This window comes from Thermobia domestica, chromosome 13, assembly GCF_964235325.1.
Source record: "Thermobia domestica chromosome 13, izTheDome1.hap1.1, whole genome shotgun sequence".
Lineage (NCBI taxonomy): Eukaryota > Metazoa > Arthropoda > Insecta > Zygentoma > Lepismatidae > Thermobia > Thermobia domestica.
This window is the reverse complement of record NC_137466.1, coordinates 14,160,669-14,182,651: the sequence shown is the minus strand read 5'-3', so window position 1 is coordinate 14,182,651 and position 21,983 is coordinate 14,160,669. Positions and strand designations below refer to the sequence as shown.

General features: G+C 36.1%; 1 protein-coding gene across 2 annotated transcripts in view; it reads left to right on the top strand.

Annotated features, from left to right (window-relative positions):
* Window positions 1-21,983, top strand: part of LOC145669128 (trypsin alpha-like) — a 100,391-nt gene that overhangs the window by 6,292 nt on the left and 72,116 nt on the right. For both annotated transcript variants that reach the window (XM_081737474.1, XM_081737473.1), the window contains exons 2-4: window positions 6,478-6,566; window positions 18,742-18,830; window positions 21,673-21,841. In XM_081737474.1, the coding sequence (XP_081593600.1) occupies window positions 6,478-6,566; window positions 18,742-18,830; window positions 21,673-21,841 (347 nt within the window). The remainder of the gene's footprint in view (window positions 1-6,477; window positions 6,567-18,741; window positions 18,831-21,672; window positions 21,842-21,983) is intronic.

Sequence of the window (21,983 nt, the reverse complement as noted above, 5' to 3'; positions counted from 1 at the left end):
TGGCACTTTGCAATTGTTGCCATGGCTCATGTTTTCTAAATTTATTACATTTTTTAAGAGGTGCGATTTGCCAGTTCATGAATAGTATTGGAATAAGCATCCAACAATCTTTCTGAATTTTGAAGACTTGCAATGTAATTATTTATTTCCTATACCTGGCGTTCAAAACTCGTTTACTGACATGAACCATCTCAGAACGAAACAACTCCAACTTTGAATTCAGGAAAACCGAAAACTCCTAATGGATAGTAGATGAGACGAAACACCAAATGAAAATTCATGTCAAAAAGGAAAACGAAATAAGATTGTTGTATAATTCAATGGTCTTTTGTTTTGTTATATATTTAATTCTTTACTGTTTATTTATTTATTTTCTGTGGCAATGTTTTAGCTAGTCAGACAAAAATGTCATTCGTTTTCTAGCGATTGTTGTCGAAGGTTCATATTTGTGAGATTTATAATCAGTTTTGATTGGGAACTCGATTAAGTTACACATCTTTATAAACAAATTATCTGTTTTCATATTATGTTCATGGTACAAACAGCGTGTTGGGAACAGTCATATTATGCCTATTTGATATTTTCTATCATTCCTGCTATTCCTTTAAAGTTGTATTTATAAAAATATTTTATTGTTTGTCGTTTACGCATTTTCTGGTAATTTTGTGTTCATATAACAACAATTTCATTTGTATTTCTTTACTTCACATAGATCCATAGGCTTCTCATGTATTCTGGTTTAAAATAAATAATTACATTGCAAGTCTTCAAAATTCAGAAAGTTTGCTGAATGTTTATTCCAACACTGTTCATGAACTGAAAATCGCAACTCTTAAAAAATGTAATAAATTTAGAAAACATGAGCCATGGCAACAATTGCAAAGTGCCAGTTGGAATCTTAAAACTTGTGGTGAATATTAGGAGTATTATCAATTTGAGAGATCGAATAATGGACGTTTGGTGCACATTAGAAGCAGTCCTAAATTCCTACTGGTTAACTATAGAACAAAAATAAGCATACCATTGGCTTTTTGGGAAAATGTACTATTAAAATGAGGTGTCATATGCTATGGTTTTATTTTTCGAAATTTCACTTTAATTCAAAATGGATGGATTTCAAGATGGTTGCCGTCAAGGATACCCTTACCGTATCACTTCCCTCTAGGCATATGCATTACCGAATCTTTTATCCACTTATTATCATTAATACGCGGGTTACAAGCGGAGGTAAGGGACTTATGTACATAGTAAGTATAAACAATTAATATGCCTGTAACTTTTTCCCAAATGTATGTGTCTTAAACCTAACTTCACCATTGTCTTCCTGATTAAATTCTAGCCCGAACCGGACAGATTACTACAAATATCAAAGGGAGGAGTGGTTGTGAATATGCAAACAAATATTATATTGTAGTTGTCAAATACAATTTATTTCCTATGTTAATAGTATTACATTATCCAAATCTTACCATGTTAGGTGACAGGATGAGCTATACTAGTGCTTTCAGTTGAATTTGTCCAGCAGCTCTCCGAACACTACAGTTTCCCGCTAGCAGACTATCTACAGCTTTCTTCACACTTTTTTCGTCCCATTTTCCTTTCTTGTATGTAGCCATCCTTGTGCCAAGTCCCTGAGAATAAATTTCACACTAAATATCTTCTCAACTAAGACTAATTAGGTAATTTCTTCTGTCCGGTACTGTGAACATTCGGAGTATCCGGTGCTGGGACCACACGATCGATTAGAAAAATATTACCAACTAACTACTATGGAATTTTGGGGTTCATTCCCGTTCTGCCTTAAGGCCTTCAGGGACTTTGTAGAAAATATTTTAAATAATCTCTTTTTTAGGCACTGCCTAATTCCCATTCTGCCTAATCTTTGGACACGGGGAAGGGATTTATTCTAGAGAATTTCTCTTTAGTAACTGTAACAGATTCAGGATTTAAAAAATGTTATTTCGATAAAGTTAAGAATTACAGATAACATTTTAGATGCAGGGCAGTTGAAGAAAAAATAACCATCCTTTTATTAGGCTGCGCCTCTGATTCTGCCTCTTGATTTTAATCCAATTGGTCAGAATTTTTCTTCAGTTTTGTTCTCTTGGATTTTGTCCTGCATTCATGATAATGTTTAGTAATACTAGCAGTCTGTAAGAAAAGTTTGGTCAGTTGTTTAGTCTGTAAGAAAAATAACTATATCTTCAAAAAATGAAATGAAATGTAAGTTTACGTCAACGGTTTGAAAACTACGCTTAAAGGTGACGGTGATGATTAGAAATTAATGAAATGGTGGAGTAAAGAAAGTAGGAGGAAACGGGAGAATCCCGAGAAAACCCACGCACATGGTGTTTGTTCACCACAAAGCTCACTTTGCCCAAGCTAGGATCAAACCCAGGCACCATACACCAGAGCTGAACGCCCGACCACTGAAACTATATCTTCAAGTTTCATCATAAATTTTAGATGTTCTACTTGTTCTCAGAAAAATGACTAGGATCCAATTCTGTTATTAACAGTATTATTCACGTCTACTTTAATAAAGATGAAAGTGATTTTTTTTTTAATACCTGCAAGGGAATGGAGAATTATTTGACTGAGTTGCAAGAAAGCCATTGTAACTGAAACAAACATAAAACAACATTTCTTTGGTCTAACATCAAGTCATTTCACAACAAATTTTTACTTAGTTTTCCAGTACAATGGAGTCTAGTTAATCCGAACTAATTTGGACCAAACCCGATTAGCCGGAATAACAGTAAAATCGAGGCTTGAAGCGGGTGAACGGGTCTATTGCATTGTAATACATAGCGTATAGTATTTCAAAATACGTTCTCGACTACAGTATATGTACTGTACTGGAGAAATGTTTAAAAATTTGAAGAAACTTGATGCCTTTATTTTTCCACGTACAGTAGTTACAAATCTTTCCGTTAGGAGTATTATTATCTTTGTATAGTTCACTCTGCAGCTTTACTTTGTTTTCTACGAAAACATGCACTCATTTTCATCTTTTTAGTTATTAATTTCCTAAAACTGCGTATTTTTGCCACAAAAAATCCTCCCGGACCTGTTTGAATTAACCGGATGTTCGGATTAAACATGTTCAGATTACGAGACTCCACTGTAGTTAATCTCCAACATGTTAAGGCTCACAGTACGTAAAAGTTGCCAGAGTTCACATCCTTAAGACATGTTTGGCCATATATTAAGTAAACAATGCAAACGATGCGTAAAGAGTCCTAGTCTTCTACTTCACAACTCCTTTTTCGGCATCAACTTGTCAGCTGATTTGTCTTCTATACGTAATTCTATATTATATGCAATAGTACGCCTATGATACATCCTTCTATTTTCATATTTATATTACCAATATAAATAGAAGCAATACAAAAATTATCAATATCACATATTGAAAGATTTGTATGTTTTTTGTAGAGTTCCCATGAAATCAAAAGCTCAGTTCGCGATAAGGACCGTCTTATGATATTGGATCGAATTAAGTTTGTTTTATGTTTGTTTCAGTTACAATAGCAAACAGCTTTCTTGCAAATGAATCAATCAATTTTCCATTTCTCTGTAGGTCTTTTTTTAAAAATCACATTCATTTTTACTAAAGTAGATTTGAATAACATTGCTAATAACAGAACTGCATATAGTCATTTTTCCAAGAAGAACAAGTAGAATAACATATAAAATTTATGATGAAACTTGAAGAAATAGTTTCAGCAGTCGAGCGTTCACCTCTGGTGCATGGGGCCCTGGGTTTGATACCAGCTTGTGCAAAGTGACCCCATGTCGTAAGCGTCGGTGGACCACCGATGGGCAACTAGCGATATCTTGCCAAAAATTGGCGGCCTCGCAGCGACGATCCACGGTGGCCCCTCTTCCGTTTTGAAAATTATACCACCAGGGGCAGAGACGCGACAAAACGCCAACGAACCACAAAACTACTTCCCCAAAATATGTTAAATCACCTATATGTGTGATTTGTTTACATTAAGGTGAGTCTAAAAACATTTCAAGAAAGTACCCCGGATGGGGCTCGAAGCAGCAACCTTATGATGACTAGGCGGGTGTTCTTCCGACTTCACCACGGAGGCGGTGAAGGCAGCGTCGTTTGTAAAAGGATAAATCGTTGAGATATTTTTAATTTGGTCAATCAGAGTGCTCCTTTAACCATGTATATTAGACGATAACTGTTTGTGATAAGACAAAAATGCGTTCGCCATGTAATTTTATAGCAAAATTACGCGTGTCTATTTACTTTATTTCATAGTTCTCCCATACTCACTTTCTAATGATCGACGACAGTTGCCATCTAAATTCATACAATTATCCCACTTATCTCAAGATTTTTCACTTCATGATGTTGAGGCAGGGGTTATTCTTGACCCCGGAGCTCACTTTAGGAACAGTTCGTCAGGAAAAAAATAATATATAATAATTACAGCATGCACATGACTGGCGATAGTTTGTGTTGGTCCCTTCGTGATTCTCCGCGACAAATCGAAGGAGCGCGGACCAAAACAAAGTCCTCGCTGCTACGCAGTGGTAACTTCAACACCCCGACTCGAGATATCTGTTTCTATTCGATCGTTTCGTTTCGATCGGTGGGACACTAGCAGCAATCCTTCGACACGTCGCTATATCGACGATCGACATTTACCCGCAAGTGGGCCACTGGGTGTTGACGACGTTTACGGCATGAGGTGAGCTTTGTAGTGGACAAACACCATGTGCGTAGGTTTCCTTGGGGTTGTCCCGTTTCCTCCTAGTTTCTTTATTCCACCATTTCGTTAATTTCTAATCATCACCGTTTAATTTAGCCTAGCTTTCATAACCGTGGATGTAAAACTTACATTTCATTTCATTTTTTGAAGATATAGTTATTTTTCTTACAGACTAAATAACTGACCAAACTTTTCTTACAAACTGTTAGAATTACTAAACCGATTATTATGAATGCAGGAAAAAATCCAAGAGAACAAAACCTAAGGAAAATTCTGACCAAATGGATTAAAATCATGAGACAGAATCATAGGCGGAGCCTAATAAAAATGAAATGAAATGAAATTTTGAGTTTTACGTCCCACGGTTATGCCGGTTAAGCTAAAGGAGACGCTGATGATGAGTAATGAATGAAATGGTGGAATGAAGAAAGTGGGAGGAAACGGGAGAACCCCGAGAAAACCCATGCACACGGTTTTTGTCCACCACAAAGTTCACTTGGCGGGAGAAGGGTTTGAACCCGAGACCCCTAGCACCAGAGGTGAACGCTCTACCACTGAGCCACAGCGGCCCCAGCCTAATAAAAGGATGATTATTTTCTTCTTCAAATGTCCTGCATCAAAATGTTATCTGTAATTCTTCACTTTATTGAAATAACATTTTTTTAAATACTGAATACAATTACTAAAGAGAAATTCCCTAGAAGAAATTCCTTCTCCACAGAATTCCCCGTCTCCAAAGACTAGGCTAAACGGGAATTAGGCAGAACGGGAAAACACCAACATTTTAGTTAATGCTTCCACACTATACACTTCTTTATTAAGAAAAATATTTTATTATGAGAATAAAATAAATTTTCTTCACTTAGCAGAAGAGGGTGAAAATCTTCTGTAAAAGTTATATGCATAATGCAAGACAGCAGGGAGGATCAATTTTCAGCGATTTACTTGAGACTGGCGCGCATGACAAGCAAGAGGCGCCAAACACATACCCCCATTGATAAATGCTACAGATGCATGTAGAACAGCTACTGCCTTGCAGCGCCCGAATGCTAAAACTACTACTGTCCGGCACTGGGAACAGTACGATACTGGGGCAAGCTCCCCTCTATACAAAGACTATTTATTTAAATATTGGACTGATGCAGCAAAAATTTTTCTGTTAGTGTTCTTCAGCTAGTTTAGAAGTTGTACAATTACTTCGTTGACATATTTAGAATCAGTCATGAACACTTGAAAGCTTACTGTTAGTAGTAAACCACCTAAGAGGTTAGGTTTGAATCATTTCTCTTTAAAAATTACAAAGGGTGGGAGAAACTTTCTAGTTACGTTGAAACAGGCAATCGCTTTCATATTTTCACTACTTTCTTTCGATGTATCGGAGCCACGTCACGTTGCTCTCTGGTGGCTAACTTCGTTCCCGCAGCTTCATTATTTAGGAGGGAAACTGCTTTTATCAACGTTAAGAATTCTTTCACTTTTATCTTTTTATATTAATCTTTCAATAAAATACCTATTGATATTCGAGTTACTTGCAACTCTTTGAAAAAATAATGAATTTTTCCAGAGCGATAAATTTGTTTTTATTTTAAAAGTACAAGTTCATGAGTAGATCCTGTTTGAACAACGCTATCTAATTGATATCGCCTTATATATGTATATATCTTGATGTCCTTAGTATCTATTGAACATAAAATTGTAGAATTTATAAATAATATTAACACTGGAGTTTTTATTCCTTTTACAGATGAAAATATGGAAACGGAGGAAGCTGTTGATTCTGGTATTAGAATTATAGCCGGTACAGAAGCCAAAGAGGGCGAGTTTCCCTTTTTGGTAGGTATATTCCTTTCTACAAAATTAATTCCATTATCAACTCATCCTATAAACAATTAACTTTCTACTAATGGATAAAGAAAGGACTCCATACTCATAATATAATTTAATTGTTATTATAAGTTACCAATACATATTGTAATGTACCTAAAGCCTGTGGTTGTTTGACATCCTTCTTGAACAAAAACAGATAATATACTGTAGTGCCGCATCAAGACCAGTCAAACTGAACATATGACTTGATACTGTTTCTGGAACAATTAAACTTAACACATTCGAATCGGAGCCCATTCCTGCGTTGTTTCTCCCTGAAGTCGGCAGGTATTGCGACACTTTTCGACTTTTATTAAAAATAGTGTAAAAATGTTAGAGCAAGGAAATATTTATTTTCTTGAAATATGAATCTAGTACTACAGAATACAACATTATCAAACTGTTTTCTCATTTTTGTGTATTTTTTATATTGTTTTATAAACGTACCTTTTTCAGTCATGAAAAAATTCCGACATGCAATATGATTGATTGTAAGTATGCATATATGAACTTTTTTGGCGCATTACAGCCTTTCAAATGTTACAAACTATCAATACAATCATTAGATACTTTGAAATGGCAGAAAGGTATGAGTATGAAGTAAAAATATAGTGCAAGATCGATTATTTCTATTTTTCGCCTGGAGTCGCCCTTTTGTCGTTCGTTCTTTTTGCATTCGCTCTTCTGTCGTGCTACCATTGCCAGGATATGTATAACAATATAAATAAATAAATAAATACGATTCTTGTACCTAAGAAAATATCACAAAGAGATGTTTCCCACCCACTCACATAAATGCATATGCTACAGTCATCCTTATTGGTCACTCGCTACAAGCTAAAAGGAAAGAACTCAACGTCCCTGCTACAGGAGCGCCACCAACATAATCTGGGTCAATATTTGAATCATCAATTTCAGATCCAGAATGAACAGCAAACTCATCAAGCATATTCCATATTTCTTCTTCGGGTAAATCTCACGTTTTGAATCAAACATGCATATAAAGATGCGAGAAACGTATGCCATTTGCACCGAATGCACCTATACCTGGATTTTTTTTTGCAAGTACTAAAAGGATCACAAATATATTAGAAGTCGAAAGTCGTCTACGGATAGCCATCCAATGTTCAGATTAACGGAAATTTCATCACGTCGAGGGAGACGTGATCCGTCCATTCAGGAAAATGAAATCATCTCGGCTATGTGACGTGCTAAGGCTCGAATGTGTTAATTTGCCCCAAAACAAGGCTACAAATCTTAAAAAGAAATAACTGGATATTTATTTAAAAAATAAATAAGAGATTATCAACACTATTACTCAAAGGTTAGTTAATATCAATATATTAACTAGTCAGACAAATTGAAAAAGCAAAAATATTCGGTCAAGTATTTTATTACAATAATAGTGTAAATAGACTTGTAAACGAGAATAATATAACAATTTCAAAAATGTTTTCAATCTTATTTAACAGCAATAAAAAAACAGTAACAATTATATTAATGAAGTTTGATTTACTAATATATTGCGAATATACTAAGAAAATGATAAGCTTAAAACCTTTGTTGTGATGAAATCTTTGTTTTGATGAAACCTTAGTCGACCAAATTATTCCAGGGAAATTTTGAGGGAACACAGTGCACAGGTATTAGGAACAGTTACAAAAATGTAAAGTGTAAACAACAGAAAACTAAGTATTTCTGCTATTATCATACAATCCACACTTCACGCACAGTTCTAATATGCAAAATCAATCGATATCTTCAGTTTAAATTACTGAAAAAGACAGAAAATGACTACTTAAAACTCCAAGTGTGAACCTGTGCTTCGAGTGATCTATTAGAAATATTAAAACGCATTGTTGCACAAGTTGCCTTCGTGGTCAAACGGATTTAGTAATGCAGTAGAAAGTAAGTGTAGAATTAAAAGGCGGTAGTTCGAGCCTGATTACGGAAAGTTTTCTTTCAATATAGGGAACGTTTTTTGAAAAAAAAATCAGATGAACCGTCACGTTTCTAAACTCAATCACATTTACCCGCGATGTCCATCATTTATATACGAAGACGCTAAAATGAGGAACATTAACACTGTTATAATGAGAACAGATTTCTAAATTGAACACCAACCTAAAACCACACGTCAATATGAAAACTATTTATGTCCTGATATGTATTTCTAAATACAGGTATAGCTATCTATCTATCTATCGATATATATATATATATAGTATTGTCGTCCTTAAATAAGTGAAAAAATTGTTTTCATTCTTTGGGTCACTCTGCCATTTTGATCTATCAAATAAAAAAGAGTTACTGTAATTTTTTTAATTTTTAAACTAAGTTTTAGGGGTCACTACTACCTTGTAAAATTTTCATTATTATTAAAACTAGGAATGAGTTAATAATAAAATTTAGTTACAAGGAAATGATATTTAATAAACATCTAAATACATTGCTACTATATAAGAAGAATTAAAAGAAAAACTTAATAAAATACACTCAGTTTTTGCTTCATCTTAAAACATCAAAGTTGATTTCGAGTCCAGATACTTGCATCTAAATTGCTTAACTAACAAGAGTGCTTTTGTTCTTCCCCTTTTGTATGAAGTTTGCTGTACTCTTCAATCAGCGCAACCCCACGCTTAGCTGCGTCATTAATAATCTTTAAGTGAACTATCTATTACCTTGCTTTTCTTCTAAGATTCGTTGTCTTTCCAGGCAGTTACATCTGTTTGTAAAAATTCTGATGGTAGATCCAGGATTTTGAAACACCTCATGGTGTTACTGTATACAAAATCTTGCATGTCCTTTGTAAGAATGACATCAGGATCAATTTGGGCATATTTCAAGGGTTCGTCATTGTCTTCAATTTTTAAAACATCCAACATTTTCCATTAAGTTTCCTCAGGAACATCGTCACTATAAAGGCAAACACAACAAGCTCTTCTGATAGGTACCAAAAATGTCGGAGAAACTTTTTCATTACACACTTTGAAATTTCCTCATTGACACCTTCATAGTCCTTTAAATTTCTCAGAAGTTACAACAGAAGAAACACTGACCAAAGCTTCAACACACACACTGCATTTTAAACTACAATATAAAACGGTTTCGAATATCTAACATTTCCTTCCCCAGACACTATAGAATGGAATAGAGTTATGTTCTATAGTGTCTGATTAAGGATATGTTAGATATCCGAAACCGTTAAATATTATAGTTTAAAATACAGTGTGTGTTAAAGCTTTGGCCAGTGTTTCTTCTGTTACAATATTCAATTCAAAGCCATGGATATTTTCAGAAGTTGCAAGTCATTTCTGGGGTCAGTACAATCAGATGGTGCTTGAAGCCAGCTGTTAACGTGAACTTTCACATCAAATGAGCAAATGTTATGAATTCCTGTTTTTTCTTTGGAAAGCTTGAACTGATCTCTAAATAAGTATATCTTTACCGAGTAAATTGCCTTTGTCATCCATCGGGCTCGATGCATCCCCCTGGAGCTCTAAAATGTATACATCTTTCTGGAACTTTCCCAAGGAATATGATTGTGCTCTAAAAGTTCTTTGTAATCTTCTCGTGGTTGAAACTCCTGAAGTGTTTTTTTGCTTTTTTTTGTTTTAGCAAACTCATTGATATTGGATGCAGTGTTGGTAACATTTTTATGAAGTAAACCGTCAGATATGCTGGGTTTGAAATTATTCTGGCCAATCGAGTTCCACAAACCATTAAATTGCTTAAACAGCAAGATGTCAGACCCTGTTGAAGCTCCAATTGACTTACTAACAACTTCCCCAAGCATAATTTTGAGGATATGATGTCGGCAAGCCAAGTAAAGCATTTTGCTTTATCTTTTGCTCTAGAAGTACACATGATCCACTACGTAACCAAATATTTGGTGATGTTGTATGAAAACACATACATTTCACTTAGTCTGTAACTCTCCAGATTCCAATGTTTCATTAACAGCACAAGCTATTGTTTCCTCTGTTCCTGATTGAACTTTTGGAACAGCTAGTAACGACACAATGCCGTTTCCTAAAACAATAATTTCTAATCTATCAATATTTTCACTCCCTGAAATGTCTTCTAATAGTTTTCCGTCCCAATGAACAGTCTAACGCACACTAACTGAAAATTCACTCTTGAAGTCTTGAGCTCTCTTTTCTCTGCTTTTGATTCTAAGACGGCGAATAGAAGATTTGTTCACAATATACTTGGAAGGGTTGCATACCATCCTTTTAAGTGTACTAGGCAAAACAACGACTGATTTTCTGTCACTTAACTTTGGATTGGAGCTACGTTACTCTCTAAAATATTCTTTCTACCTCTTTTCTTTGGGAGTGGATCACAAGATGAAACCATTTCCTCATTTTCGAACTACATTCCGTTTCAGCTGAACTGTTTCGTTCACATGCATCTGGAGAAAGAGATTGCCTCACTTGCCATAGGCAGCACCCCAATGTATATTTGCTATAGAACTTATACACTGAGGCAGTATAAGGTCTATAGAGAATATACGAATATTTGGTGAGTGAGCTTGGCTCAGTTGGCTGTGTTGTAGACACGTAAAAATGGTCTCCCCCCGACCGAAGTCAACCCGGATCGCATACGAAGTATCTGGTCCAAAAAATGTACGAGTAACTACTCGTTCACAGGCGGGGCCATTATGCATCGATGAGTAACGATTGAGCATTTAACGGGACTAACTTGCTGTCGTGGCACACGTGCAGAACATGGAGCATGGGCGTGGCCGCTCGGGGCAGTTCCGAGGGCGCGCGACCATGAGTCGCTATCATCGACAGAGGTCAAACCCCGCATATCCGGAAGGCACCGAGGAAGCTTCGCGGTCAACGATTGTGCTCTCATCATCAAACATGCATTGTGCTAATTGTAATAAACGTATTGATAAGCTAAAACGTGCACAAAAGCGAATTTTGAATGGACAGTGGTTCTGTAATTCGTGTGCTACGAAAATGTATAGAAGAGACAATGTTCGAAGCCGATCGAGATCAGCTTCCAAATCAGGTTCAAGTGCAAGTTCGGAAATAGAACCCAGTTCGGAGTCAGGCACTGGATCGGACACAGATTGGAATAGTGACTATGTGGTTAGTGCGGATGAAAAGGAAGAAGAGAAAACTCTGAAGCTACCATTCTCTAGAACATCAAAGACGAAATCGAAGTGCTTACTAGGGTGTAAGGGAAAACCGCTACGAAACGTGACAAAAGAGGCAATAACCCAAGTGTTGGTTGAAAAGGCCATAGTCGTTCCTATCGGTACAAGGTTCTGTTGTGATCACTTCGAAAAAGATAACAATTTCAAGCAAGAAGCACTTGAAAAAGTGGTTCAACACAAGATGAGTGAGGACTCAGAGCTGCCAGTAAATGAATGGGTAAACCTCATCACAGGACTAAGAATCGGTAGTTCAGAACATGAGAAGGCAAATGATCCCTTCTAAAAATGTCAGATGTGGAAATGTCACTAGCTACAGGTAGAACTAAAGCTCAGTTTGATGACTTAGTTAGACAATCAAAATTCAATAAGATAGAACTTGGAGTATATCTGAAAATGCTATACACTGGTGAATCCCAAAGATCACTTGGACTAAGATATAAAATGGATAAGACTCGTGTATATAGATGTATTCAGAATGCTCGTCAGTAAATGTGGATGAACTTCGTTCCAAAACATATCAGTGTAAAAATAGAAACACAAGAAGATGCAGATGCTCTTCGAGCTAATCTCAAAAATAACCAATCAATCTTCGCAAATACATTGTACGGAACTAACGATGAATCGATAATAACGGTGTGGGATGGTATGTACTTGTACTTGAATAAGAGCCAAAGAATGTCATACTCTGGACATAAAAAGCGAAACTGTGTAAAGCCAATGGTGATATGTGCTCCGAACGGATACATACAGTTCGTACTAGGAAAATCGGACGATGACTTCTGTAATGGAAACTCGTCAGATGGAGCAGTTTTCCGCATGATAATGAATCAAACCTAGTTCAAGATGTTGTACAAAACAGGTGATGTGTTCGTACTAGACCGAGGATTTTCCCATGTAGCAAATGAGCTTGAAGGATAGGGATTTGTAGTTAAAATACCTGTATCTCACCAAGGAAATAAACAGTTGGATGACATTCAGGCAAATAAATCAAGAGAATGCACAGCTGTCCGTTGGGTAATCGAAAACACGAATCAACACCTTAAAAATATAAGTACTTGGCTAAACAGTTAAGGAGTAGAATGATACGAAGTCTACTTAGAGACACGCCATGCATAACGCGTACGGTAAGAGAAGATACAGAAAGAACGAAGCTCAGGCGGCTCAGAAGCTACTCAGCTTGATCAATGAACGCAACTGGCTAGCTCCGTTAGTTCAGCCGATGAACAAAGTGAGAGCAGCGTTCCAAAAGATGACAGCTGATGAAATACCAGAATTCCCAGAGTTGAGTGAACGAGACATGAACTAGGCTCGAATACATCAAAAGTAGCCAAGTCATACTACTTCGACCACGCGTTCAATGGAGAATATGAGTTCTCGATAGTAAAAGATAATAATCATCCTGACTATGCCGAACATATGCCAGCAATTCCAATGCTTGTAAGAGGCAAAATGCAATCGCGTCATTTGAGCAGTAAGCAATACATGCTGTACATTCTGTGTGACTTGGCTTAGATGGACACAAAGCCATCAAAGCACACTACTGTACTTGCAACAACGGTGCAAGAACTGCAGGTTGCTGCGCACATATAATGGCAGTAATATGGTATCTCGGGTACTATAGACACACTGACGAAACGATACACGTTCCTTCAGACTTCCTAAATAGGCACTTCGACGGAAGTGCAATGCCACCATACGAATCTGACAATAAACCTAGGATGTAAATAGTGTAGATAAAGAAAAACAAACCAAAAAACGACAAAAAATACGACAATCCACACTAAAGTAATAAACTACGAAAATAAAAAAAACATAAAATATAAAAATAAAAAAAACAAAATAAGAAAATAAAAAAAGAAATAAAATAAAAAACTCCAATAAAGTCATACAACTATAAAAAATGTGTAAATATAAAAAAAACAACTGTACATATACATTTTTTCGGCTACCGATTTTCATGTCATGTGATTTTCTCCAGATAATAAGATATACATTTTCAGAAAGCTCTTTGTCCATAGTTTCTTATTTTTAGTTTTTGTTAAACATTTCCGATGTTCACGTACCTAATATCCTAAAAAAATCTATTTTTTTCGCTCCTCCCATAGACCGCCATGTTAATTCAAACCGATTTTTAGGTATGATCCAGATGGTCATCGTACTTACATTTGGTATTAACGTACGCAGAATTGATCGCGCTACAACATATATCAATATCATTATTGTTCGCAATAGGGTGCTACAGCATTACACGGGAGGCAATCTCTTTATGTTCTTTCAAAAAGTAATCTTTTATTATTTTCTTCACGCTCTTTTATTTTTCCCAAACGTGCTCTTCTTTCTTGAATTTGCTTCTTTCTTTACAAATTTCATATCAACATTCCCTTTTTTACAGGGTCGTCTTTTTTTGTCTCTGAAAATCTTTGTCTTCTATTTTCATCATATTGAGAACATTAGCGTGGGTAATATCAAAAATATCTTCCAGAGCCATCTTCCAATCATCTTTCTATTTCAAACTTTCTGAGTGCTTGGCTTTGTTTTCTTTGTTCTTTTTCAGCTGTTGCCACTCTTTGAACATATTTTAAATTTTATCAACCACATGTTTTATTAAAAACTTGTAGAAGTATTAGCCTTTTCCCAATCCTGAATCACATCACTGGCAGCACAGTGGGCTGAGTCCCTTTCCTTTTGTAATGAAGGAAAACACTAAGAACTTCTATATTAGATGGTAACTTTGTATCATTCAGTGATGTGGAGATTTTACCAGCAAGCCAAATATTTGTAGATGTTCTCGTTGCAATGGTTTTCTAACTACTACTTGCCATTATTAAATATCTCAAAGTCCAAACACCAAACAACATGAAATAATTCCGAACTTACTTACTTAACAAAAGAGATAATGGACTTTTGTCCTAAAACATACAACTCTCTTGGGCTGATAAGTTATCTTTTATTAAACTTTAGTGCACTAAGCTAGGCTAAAGTAATGAGACAAAGCAGACTTTATCAAGTTACTGTAAATTAGAATAATATGGTTTTGCAAACAATTTAATATATAGTCTGTAGGAATAGCGTAGAAGAGAACATTTTTCTTCTAAACACACACACACACACACACAACCGCACAAACATTCCAATCCTGCTTCCACTCTCAGCTTGATCCAACAGAGGTGCTCCCATCTGGCTCCCAGGTTTTATCAATTTGGTTGCCAGCTGGTGCGCTCTGATTTTTTTAGAGTAGCCGGAGGACCGAGCCGAAAGCTTGTGAGACCCCATCAGCTTTATTATTTTCAGAGTTTACATGTACAAGTAGAAAATTATCTAGCAAATACACAATACGAGCAATAGGTAACAGATAGTGAGCACGACAGATTTTTTGAGTAAAACAGTATACCATTGCCATATTATCCTAGTAAATGGTGACATTTTGAGAATAGTATAGCATTACAGCAAAGGTCACGGCAAAAAATTCTTGACAAAAATAGGTAAATCCGTCATATTAGTCCATTGGAAAACAATCTCACCAGAAACATCAACCACTGAAAACGATGTTGGCGTAGCATCAACGCAACATTGATGAGTGAAAGTTATTGTACGCCAGATTGGTTGGGATTGTGATTTGGCATGAATGATAATACTTCAAATAAAGTGAAGAAACTTTTTGTGTAACACTCCGTAAGCAATTGAATAAATTAATTACGTTACAAATGAATACCACATAATATATCCTGCCAAAACTTGACGAATACGTTGTGAATGGAAAACCAAAGTAAAAGGGCAGGATTTAACAATATGTAAATAAAGTTCGTCAATGGAAAGTTGAATATTATCAAAATCCACCCAAATACCCAGAAGTAACAACTTTAGAACAGGGGTAAATACTGACTTTTGGACATTGATAGCCCAAGTTGCTTGTGATAGCACTTACAAAGCACGTTGAAGAGAATCTGTAGAATCCAGAAGCAAAATATCGTCATAGTAGACTAAACAGGTCACAAGGTCCCCAATATATTTACGAAGTTTCATTGTGACGAACCGCTGCATAATTTATGGACTGAGACCCCATCCCATGAAAAGACGGGTGAAACGATATGTTGGCACTCTAAAGACATTTCACTCGAAAGAAACGACGAGTATAAAGATCTATGGACACTTGATAAAAACCTTGAGATAAGTCGATCTTGAGCATGTACATATCCGGGATGGCCACTTTGGCAGTATCACGCATTTGGGTAGTGACACATGAAATACATTTTTGAAAAAAAAAAATGTTCATTCCGAACAATCGTAAATCATCCTGACACGGTGTCCTTTCTGAGTGCAATAGAGTGGAAAGGTGTTAACCACTAAGCTGGATTTCTTCGAGTTCCTGTAACACTGGAAGATAGTGGGCACGATTACGATGTATAGCGTTGGGAGTTTGTAAGGGAGGGATGAGATTCACTTCGGCAACACAACAAAAGTCCCTGGTGTGTCAAAATGCACACTAGAAGGCACAATACGCTACACTGTATAATAAGCAATATTAGACTCACTGGAATGTCTTCACTTATAGTGGATCCCTCACTAACACTTTGATTATCACTTCCTGGATCCTGAGGGGTATCTTGCCGGAGCATACCGCTAAATTGTTCAATAAGGTCCCTTCCAAACAGTCTTCTAGGAGATAAAATCATGATTCCTATATCGTCAGGTCATTGACAGCATCAATATTACGTTCCTGCGCAATATATAGAAATAGGGAGCGATGGTCTTCCGGGGACCAGCGCACATCTTCCGGTTGAAGATCCAAATCGACGATCAATTGAGACAATGGATTATGAAGTTCCCAGGGATGATGTGGGATCAAGAGGAGTTCTGGGGGCACTTTCCACCGGGAGAGGGGTCCAAAATTCCACCACATTATTTCTCGGGTTTAGTTGAATTCGATGTCTTCTTTTCCGGTTGCCGAGGACGAGGTCCGAAAGGGCTGAGGCAGCATGGTAAATGTGAGTCTGGAAATGGAGGCCACTGTGGAATTGGCGGCTGGAATTCCCCAGTTGTTTTGTAGGGCAATACAAAAGAGACGGATCCTTTCAATAAGGAAGGCACGGTCCTCTTCAGAGAGCTAATTGACGTAAGTGAAGGCAATATGGATGTGACGCAACTCAATGGCGTTCCTCCGTGCCACCGTAGGATCGTTGAGTCGAGATAGGAGGTACACCATCGCCACGTCGACGTCAAATGTACCACCATAGTTTCGAGGTGGCTGTTCTTGATGCTAATTAAGGAGCTGCTGGTGTGTTTGGGACATTTGCTCGATGTGACAAGTAAGTGCTCGTAAAGAGTCCAGGAGAGAAGTACTGGGATCCGGGGTCTACGGACGTGAAGGTTCACCATCTTGCATTTGCGTTTGAGAAGAAATTGCGTGAGTGTAGGCTGATAAAGCTTCTTAGTTGTAGGTGTGGTGATACCTCACTGCCTCAGTTTTCTTTTGTGACTTTAATTTAAGTAGAATTACAGAGCAAAAGTATACTGAAACATAGAATTATAGGTTACGTTCGAATTATTGCAGGCTGTAAAGTATTACAAAACTAAACAGGCACACATGTATTTTGCACCCGTGCGTACTTACGTTTTTGTTCCTTGGATTTATTTAAATAACAAAATATTCGTTAATAGGTGCTGTTCTGATGTTTGCGCAATTCCTTTGCACCCCACTCCCTTAGGAATGTGACCTGTACGCTCCATGGGTGGCTGCTGCTTAGTTGAGATGAAAGTAGAGGGCAATGTACTGTCTTATTTTAGTAATTTCATTGATAATCAATGTCATTTTCATGTTTACTAGTGTGATTAATTTTAATAGAAAGTTCATTTTAAAAAACTCGGTTACGTTGAAATTTCAAAACATGGTAGTGAACTCTAATTTTTTTTTTTTAAATCTGAAAATTTTATGGAATTCTTGTTCTATAAGAGGGTGACCAGGTAAATTTTAAAAGTTAGGTTTTAAGGACCACCTTAATATATATATATATATATATATATATGGTGTGTGTGTGTGTGTGTGTGTGTGTATGTATACTATTTTCAACTAAATACCCTCGTATTTATCATTAAAAAGTCAGTGTAATTCATAATCCGAATTCTTAAGCGATTTGAACAATCATATAGAAAGCATATTCTGCTTAAAATTAAATTAAATTGAAATTCCTGTAATCTTTAACATCTTAAGTTTCTAATTTATTTACATCGGAAATTTTTCTTGTTTTTACTTTATAGCACGAGTGTTAGCTGCTATGTAAGATACAATTATCTATAAGTAGAATTCAATTAAGAAATCGATATATTTAGAAATTGATATAGTTGCTATAAGATGAAGTTTATGATAACGAAGTGTATAATAATGGTTTTATTTAAAATAGAGTTCGTGTAATGGTGTAACTATTTGCCACGTCAGCCTTGCAATAGTAGGCAGTTCAAACTGTCAATCTTGTCATATTACTTATTTCGCTTCGGTGTTCATGGAATTTAGTATAAAATTAAGAAACATTCATCAACTGATCTGGCAGTGATAACTAGTCAGAAACATATTTTATAAGATTATCTTGAAGCTCGTCTCTGTGGCACACTAAGTTCCATGCTAGCTTCCCGTTGAAACAGGTTTGAATGCATTACGAAAGGTTTGGAACCTTCTTTAAAATATAAGTCGAGGTCTCTTATAGCTGATTACGTAATTCCATAGCATTTGTAGATTTCTGATAGCACAACAAAAATAAAATTAATTTACAAATAGACTTCGTTCAACTTAGAAAATAAGAAAAGAAAAATTTATATGAAGAAAATAAAAACTTCATTTTTTCTAAAGTCTTTGACAAGACATTAGTTACATGACGTGTACTGGATTACTTAATATATTATATATGCTCTGTCTCTTGTGTACACTTTCATTATTGTTCTTATTTCCAAAATTATTATTTTATGGATCATTTTTCATAGGTCAGTTTGTCTTATAACAACAGCCATTATTGTGGAGGAACAATAATAGAAGTCAACTGGGTGCTAACAGCAGCGCACTGCTTTTTCACGTAAGATTTTACATTCCATAATTCCATTCAATTTGAATAAATGAATTTAAAATTTCAATTTTAGACAGTGTGCAAAATACTTTAAATTAAATGCTAAATATATTTAAGATGTTTTCGTTTTCTTAGTTCTATAAAAATATTCATAATTTGTGCTCAAAATTCTATTCTATTAAGTATCCTAGTAAGGTCTGTGGGATTTGATTCAAATGAAAGGCGAAAATGTTAATAAAACGTGACAGATAAATTAGGAGTGATCCTGAACGAAACCAATAACTTGTCTCTATTGCTCGGTTCCTTGGCTCTAAATTTCAAAAGATGATAAACCAAAGACGCCATTCAGTGTCTTAGTTACCTTGTTGAGACATTCTTGTTACAAGGTTACCTAGTGACTGGAACAAATGGCAATATCCGGAGTATATGGAGGATACATTAATGTTTCCCAATAAAACCTGTTAGTGGTATCACGATTATGGAGGCTATGCAGTGTAGCAGTAATTAGAATGTTGGACTACGGTCATCTGCTCCTGAGTTCGACTTCCAAAAGCAGTACCCCGATTTTCTATGTGCTTCTTTTGCGAATCGAATAATGAAGCAAACTGTGGAGTCATGTGAATAAAAACTTGACGGTCACTAGATTCAGAAAGCTCCTGATACGTATGTTGGAGGCAGGGCGATGAGTCACACTGACTACGTGCTCGTGACTAGGTTGGATGTAGTTCTATTGGTCACTTACAGATGGAATTGGAGTAACTTTAGTACTGCGAATGGCTGTAAGGCTAGTATTTTATCATCACAATAACTTTAACAATGTATGACTTTGCGGTGTCCTGAACTAGAAAGAATACACACCAGTTATAGAAGTATTAGTCCCACGATTTAAACAGTTTTAAGAAAAGATTTCAGTTTCTACGAGTATACAGTTATATTGATTATGTGAATAAGTGACATTAATTTGCGATACATTTTGTCCATTTTATTTATTTGCGAAACTGGTGGTGATGCCGAATGGTTTCAGTACTGTTATTAAGCGTTTCCAGAAATGTATCAGATTTTTAAAAAAATAATTTTCGAGTTGAATTGCCATCTTTGGTACCTCGTAGTAAATACTTTGTCGGGATGCGTCCTAGATAGATTCATTTCCGTTTTTAAATTATTTAAGCCGTCGCTGCACTTTCTGTTCGTATAGTACTTTTTTCAGATTTCCTTGTGTATTTTCTTTCCATTTTACTAGCGTTTGTTCCTCATTTAAAGTAGTAAAACACACGGAGATAACTATGCTTGGGGTTTTCACTTTGGGTCAATATTCACTGACGTCCCTGTGTAAAAGTGCCGACCACAATCAACAGGATACAAGATGAAACAGTCATTAACACAGTAATGCCCTAATAGCATGTTGCTTTGCAGCAAGTCTTTCACTATATTTGATTTTAACTTGCTAGATTTTCCGTGCACTGTACACCTGTTGCAGGCGTTTTGAAAGAGTTATCCACAAATGTCATTATTTGATTTTCACTTGCTAGATTTTACTTGCCTCGCAGACTTGCTGCAACTTTGTAGCAAGTGTGTCAGTTCTAGTTTCTACCAACAGGTGGCACAAAGGTCTAATCTTAGAAATCACACCACCAGGTAGCAATTTGTAGTAGGTGCAAAGTATGTGAAGCATTAAAACAAGTGGATAATTAAGATAATTACGTAAGTATCCAGTATGTAGAAATAATTTATATTTTAAAGGTGTATTGTTTGACAAAATTGTTGAGAAAAATATACTGTGTGATTGTTCGTATACAGTAAATGTTTGGTTTGTAAAAGGCATGCAATGCAATGCAAGTGTATACCTGAAGAAAACTAACTACACTCACTTGCTGAAGACCTGTTGTAGACTTTCAATCCAAGTATATACTTGCAGAGAATTACTACAGACTTGCTGTAGACTTGCAGTACAAGTGGTATCCTTGCAAAGACTTGCGTCGAACCTGCACTAACTTGCTGTGCATTTACAGTGCAAGTGGAAACTTGAAGTAGGCTTGCTGTGTAAGTAAACCCCTTGCAGAAACTTGCTTTACAAACTTACCATACAGTTGCACTGCAGGAGTGCTGCAAGTTCGAAGAGTGTCAACTAGGAAGTTTGCATTACACTTGCATCAAACTTGCAGACTTGCATCACATGTCTGTTGCAAGTTTGTCAGATTTGAATTGAAAATCTGCTGCAAGTCATTTTTGCTATCTGGGTGCCCTCGTTTTCTTTTCCACCTGGAAAGAAGAGATGTGCAGAGCATGCTGGCCACCATATGAAACATATATAATATTTTATTTGTATTAATATATGTTTGCTTCTCTAATTTTCGTTTATTCCATTCTCACTAGTTTTTTATATGTTTCTGCCCTGTCATTCTGTATATCTATTTCTGAATATCTATATACAGATCTGGTTTGGTGAAAACGTATTTAAGAACATCCGAAGAATTTATGGATCTGTTTCAAGGTTCTAGATTTTTTTTTAAAAAATGGTAGGAGATTCTGGGACATTATAAACATACTATGAATTTTGTTAAAATAATAGCACTTGTAATAGCCCCGAGTGCCCACACAAGCAGCTGTTAGGGCAGGTAGCCGGTTGCACAGATGCTGGTTGTGGGCTATGGAATCTCACGATTGCCGTAAATTTTGGCGTAGCTGGGCAATGATCGTTCCAGTGGCCAGCTGGCTGAAAATTTTTGTCTAATCATATCCTACACATCTTCAATATAGATTAGGTTCTGGAACCTAGCAAGTGAAAAAGTAAAAGGTTCTAACTGTATGTGTAGCTTCTGATTTTAATTTGTGTATTTTTGGTAATTTTCAGGCCTGGTGAAAGGGTAATTTTAAGCAGAGAATACTTCACGGTGACTGCAGGTATCAGTACCTTGGATGAAAACAGCGTGTTATTTAAACAGGTCAAAGAAGTGGAGGCTTTGTATCCGCATTATAACTATACACCATCCGCAAATGATAATGATGTAGGCTTAGTAAAGGTATTGGGAATTTTATAGCATTTAAGTGAAGTACCAAAACACTAGTAAAATGTTGGGTTTGTTTGCTCATAGAGCTATCCAATTAATTAGTATTTATTTAGTGCTTAAGAATGTTCTAATAGTTAATGTGGAATATTTTATG